General features: G+C 46.3%; 1 protein-coding gene across 1 annotated transcript; it reads right to left on the reverse strand.

Annotated features, from left to right (window-relative positions):
* Positions 1-886: 886 nt before the first annotated feature.
* TEOVI_000292200 (dual specificity protein phosphatase, putative) lies at positions 887-4,987 on the reverse strand (the record flags this gene model as incomplete). The annotated part of the gene is made up of 1 exon (XM_067225916.1): positions 887-4,987. The coding sequence occupies one exon, from the start codon at positions 4,985-4,987 to the stop codon at positions 887-889; it is 4,101 nt and encodes a 1,366-aa protein (XP_067082017.1).
* Positions 4,988-5,633: the final 646 nt, after the last annotated feature.

Here is a 5,633-nt window from a genome sequence, read left to right on the forward strand (position 1 = left end):
ATCAGGAACAGTAAATTATGAAGAAGAAGGAGAAAAAAGGGAGAAAAAGAAGAAGAGCAAGTTGGCACCGCAACCAAGTAAAATGCATTGATGATAAAAACGCAACATTAAGTACATGAAAGCAGGGGAAAAAAATGGCGGAACACTACAGTAAAGGAAACAAAGTGAAACCACGCTAAAAATTAAGAAGAGAAGAAAAAAACAAAGAGAACAACAAAAAAAAGTAAAAGACGGAGAAGGGTTGAAGAAATTGTGTGTGAGTATATAAACAATGTCATGTAGAAGAAGCTACGAGCCACTGGATCACTACTCCCTATGATTTACTAACCATTTCTTCCTTTTCCCTTTTCTTTTTTAAAAACATGGACACGACAGCTACAAACATTGCATGCGCGTGCGGGTACCATAAGTGTTAAGAGAAAAGGGAACAAAAGAGGTTGGACACAAATAAAAAACTCTCACCAACAAATCCCGGGGAGGGTAAGGACAATTCGGACGACATATATTAATAAGTATTTGCTCACCACAGAAAATTATTTTTCAACCAACAAAAAAAACACCAATGCAGTACTCAGGCATGCAATAAAGAGGGAATAAACATACAAAAAAGAAAAGAAGCAACTAAAGGAAGCTCTATAAATTATGCAGCGACGCACTTGCATTTTCTTTTTCCCATCAGTATCTCGCCAACAGTCGAGTTATTAACGATGTGTAAAGGGAATCCCAAACAAATTATCAAGATGAGTCCCAGTGCTGCAAGAGAGAGAGAGAGAGAAAGAGAGTTAAAGAAAAGAAAAATGAGGAGACCCTGCTGCATTTGTAAATGAACATTTGTTAACGTGTGACACAACGAAAAAAAAAGGAAAGGAAACTGTAGAAGTGGGTATTAGGCATCTTCCTCTACCTTCAAACGAACTCCATTTGCGGCAACCCCACAATTCCTCGGAGTTTTTCCACTACCCTTTTGGGAAGACTTTGGTGTTGTTTTGGCTCTCGGCACTGAAGACCTGCACCTGCTGGCACTTCTGCTGCTTACGAGGATGTCAGCGGCTTCGTTGTTACATGCAACTTTATCTTCTACTTTAATTTGCACATCTCCTGTTGAACCCGTCCTTTTGCGTTTGCGTTCCTGAAGAACACTCAACACCTTTTGCTGAAAAACGACTGGATTTATACCCACCGTACGAGCCACATCTGACCGTTTGAAAACACCAACGAGCTGATGAGCCATTTCAAACATGTTGTTTCGGAGAGAAATGATGATAAACTGCGCACCACTGGCTTGACGAAGGATGTAGTTTGCAACAATGGAAACGTTGCGGAAGTCCAGTGCGGCGTCTATTTCATCCATGACATAAATCGGTGTCGGTTTAATGTCGTGCAGCGCGAAAATAAGTGCTAAGCTCGACAGAGTCTTTTCACCACCAGAGAGGTTGGAAATCTGCTTCCATGACTTTTTCGGGGGTCGAACAACAAACTGAATTCCTTCAAAGGGATCATTTGCATCAACAAGTTCCAAGTCCGCGTCACCACCGTGTGTAAGCAGTTGGTAAACTTCACGCAAACGATTTTGAACACGAACAAAACACGCCATAAAACAGTCCCTGCGTTCATCCTTCAACTTTTGCAACCGCTGGTCGGCCGCATCTGATATTTCCCTTATTCGAAGATATTCAGCCTTCCCCTTGCGGTGCTCAGCATCGCGCTCACGCCACAGCCGAACCGCACGGAAGTCGATCATATTATTCAACCTCTTGGCTTCTTCACTCAGTAGTTTTGCTTTATGCACACATTCGTCGTAATTGTAGTTCAACAGTTGCTCTGCCGAAAGTCGAAAAGTCATGTTCCTCACATCCACCTTCTCCTCTTCGCGGTCCTGAGAGAGAACATCGTCTGCGCCGTTATCACTACGACCATCCCCCTCCGCGTCCTGAGAAGCAGACTCATCGTTTGCATTTACTGCGTCATTCTCTTCGTCCTCGTCTCTTCTTTCTTCTTCATTATCTTTGAGGTCTAGAGTTTCTATGCCATAAAAATCTACGTTTTCCCTAATTTTTTCTTCACAACCATCAATCTTCTGCTCAAACTTCGCCAACTCTTGCAAAGCATCAGCCATTTTAGCCACTTCTATCTGTCGAAATCGGTCCTCATCGTCTAACCGTCTCTGAGCCTCAACCAAAGCCTTATGTGCCACTGGTACAGCTGCCTTTGCACCTTCCAGAGCCAACTGGGCGTCGTTAAACCTCATCTCTGCCCCTTTGAATGCCCGCGTAACCTCCTCCGCTATTTCCTTCGCCGTCACAAGCGCCGCCTCCAACTCACCAGAAGACTCAGCAAGAATGCGATTAAGATCTTCGTTGTATTGCGCAATATCTCGCTCTTTGCGTTCTTGCGTCGCACGGAGACGCTGTGATAATCGCCGACATTCCCGCAGGGCCTTGTCTTCTGCCTCCACCCGTTCCTGTTGGGTCTTCAGGTTCTGGCATAGCGCCTTGTATTCAAGTCCACCAACGTTGTCAATTTTGTTTTCGAGTTCTTCCAGTGCACTACGGTGCTTGATATGAGACTTCTCTGCGGCACCAAGCTGTCTTTCTGCTTCCTCGACAGCACACTCCAGCGCCCTCCGTTTCCTCTCGTTCTCTTGCGAAGCCTCCCTAATTTCCCGCTCTATCCGAGCCTGGCGCTGCGAATCCGCTTCCACGGTGACACGAAGCGTGTTTAATTCCACATGAAGTTGCGATATCTGAGCAGGATTGAGGTGCCGCTGCTTTTCGCGTAGTTCATGTATTCTACTCTGGGCGTCGCACTCGGCTTGAGCCGCTTCCACCAGCTCTGCTTGCAAGTTTTGAAGAGTTGCGCGCACCGCCTCCTTGTCTACCGGAAGTCGAGCTGCCTTCAGCCCCGCCCCACGTGGCGTGTTACCGCCTCCCGTTAAGGACCCACCGGGCTCTGCCAACTCTCCACGAAGCGTTACGACACGATAACGTTGAGGACCACCAAAGGCCACCTCACGCGCCTCAGTAAGACCAGATACCACAAGTGTATTCCCTAAAGCCTGATAGAAGGCAATACGGAACCGGTCATTGACAGGGGTAATAAGATCAAACAAGCGCTTTGCCTTTGGGGTTGGTGAAGTGAAGGGTGTTTCCATTCGGTTTCCAATTTGCCGTTCGATTTCCTTCAGTACAATCATTGTGGCACGTCCAATGTCATGCGTGCGCAGCAACTCGAGGGCTTTGGCTGCCGTCTCCCGATCTTCCACCACGTGATAAGACCACGCGTTGCTTGCCACACCAGCTGCAACATCGTATGCGTCATCAATGCGACCAAGTTGTCTTAGTGTGCCATAGTAGCCCTTGAGCGAGCGCTGCAGAAGAAGAAATCTAACGGCCCGATCATCGCTTTCACCTTCGCTAAAGGAATTCTTGATATCCTGTATAGAAGCATTTATGCTGTGTTTCTTTTCTGCTGCTTTTGCAAGGGTTTCTTGAAGACCCTTTAGCTCCGCGTTGTATTTATTGGGATCAGCTCCTTTCAAGAGCCTCTCCACTTCTTCAATACGCCGCATGTTACATTGTAACGCAGAGGCAATGTTATGTAACTGTTCCTGCCGCTTCGTCCCCGAAACATCAAGTAATTGTAAGCGGTTTTGGGTCGTATCAAGTTGCTCCTTTGCTTCCACCAGAGCTTTTTCATATGGGGCAAAATCAGCCTTCTTCTTATCTAGCTCCTGGCGAAGTGGCGTGAAGATGCTAACAAACCTCTCTGTTGCGACGTCATAATCTTTCTGAAGTTTTTCTACTTGTTCTCGCGCTTCATTGAGATTCTGCTGATGGATGGCAGCCTCTCGATCCGCGTCCTGTTGTTGTAGTTGAGCCTTTTGCATGTCGCTTGCAGCATCTTTTATTTGTTTTTCCTTTTCTTTCCTTGACTTCGACTGCTCATCGGCCCCGGATTTCAAACGATCCACCTCCTTCTGAGCAACGTCTCTTTTTGTACGGGCTGCGTCACGCTCCTTCGTTGCTTCAGCGAGTTCTTTCTTCCGTTTGTGAAGCTCATCCTCAGCAGCTGACTTCTCCGCCATTTTTTCATCCACAGTCACCTTCAATTTTTCGACACGGTTGTCTATTTCTTTCAGAAGACGACGGGGTTCAGCGAGCTTCTCTTCGACAACTTGCATCCTCAGCTGGCAGAGTACAATCAACGTCTTTTGTTGTAAATTGTCTTTCTTGACGAATTCTATCGCACTATTCTTGGCGGAGTCTAGCGCCTCCCGTTCAGCGCGTAGCTTACGCTCGCGATCCAAGGCGTCTAAACGCTGTTGTTGCGCCGCTTCCGCTTCCCGTGTCGCCTCTGATATGCACTGTGCAAAGTCGTTAGTTCCTATAAGGTCATCAAGGTACTCAAGTAAACCCTCCTCACCCTCACGCTCTGCTTTAGGTTTCATGAGCGCAATTTGCTCCACTTCACCTTGAAGAATAAGAAACCGGTTGTGTTCCAGGTCTACACCCTCTTTGATGAGCGTCTCCACGACCTCCCGTTGTGTTGTTCTGGTGCCTTGAATGAAATATTGAGAGGCACCGGTTTTATACACCTCCCTCTTAATGGAAAGTACACTGTTTGGGATTTCCTCACGTTGGTTCGGGTCCCGTTGCTGTTCTGCACTCTCGCGTAAGCGTACAAAATGCACTGTTACTGAGGCATATGTGAAATTTGGATGCGCCGCAGAGGTATGAATAAGTTCAGAGAGTTTCTCCAAACGGATCTTCCTCGCATTCTTTCCAAACACGAAGAGCATTGCATCAATAACGTTAGACTTTCCGGAGCCATTAGGTCCAACAACCGTCGCAAATGTCTTATGAAACGGTCCGATGCGGTGCTTTCCCGCGTACGATTTGAAATTCTCTACGTCAATGTCACGTATTATCAGTCTCGAAACCTTTTCTACCACTGGTTGAGCAATATCTCCGTTGCTTTCGCAGCTCATCCCACGTTCGTGTCCTCAGGTTCGACTTTTCCTATATTTTGATTGTTATAAAAAGGAAAAGGGAAGCAAAAGGAAGAGGAGTAAGATAGTAAGAAGACTGGTGCTTCAGCAACTAATGTCAAGGGCGCACCGCTACCTGGGGCCGTAAATAGTGACATGAGCGTGCTGTTCACAAAAAAAAAACATGTAACAATATGCCAAGTTCAGTAAACATGGTGATTAAATCGACCACGGCTGATACCTGTTTTGCATGAAGACACGAATACTCCCTATAAATGACCCTCGGCTTTTCCTCCGTAGCATTAGTGATATGTTTACTTAAAATGTACCCGCATCAAATCTTTGGCGCCCTATTCGCTCCCGGAGTCAAGGGCACATGACGTGGAAGAAACTAAGCGCCATTATAACAACATATACGAAACCAACAAACCGCACACTTGCTGGAAAAGAGAGGGTATTTCTGAAAAAAAAACGTGTCAAGGAATATCGGTTACCGCAAGGAGTTTTAACATGATAAGTTGGCTGACGTTGGTACGCAGATGTTCAAGGAAACGTGCAACCGTTGTTTTACAACTCCTCACTGGTACCCTGATCACATTAGAAATATGGACGCAATATCCGATGAGAGAGAGATAGAGAGAGAGAG

Source organism: Trypanosoma equiperdum (genome assembly GCF_001457755.1).
Source record: "Trypanosoma equiperdum strain OVI genome assembly, contig: ctg_634, whole genome shotgun sequence".
In the NCBI taxonomy this organism is placed as follows: Eukaryota; Euglenozoa; class Kinetoplastea; order Trypanosomatida; family Trypanosomatidae; genus Trypanosoma; species Trypanosoma equiperdum.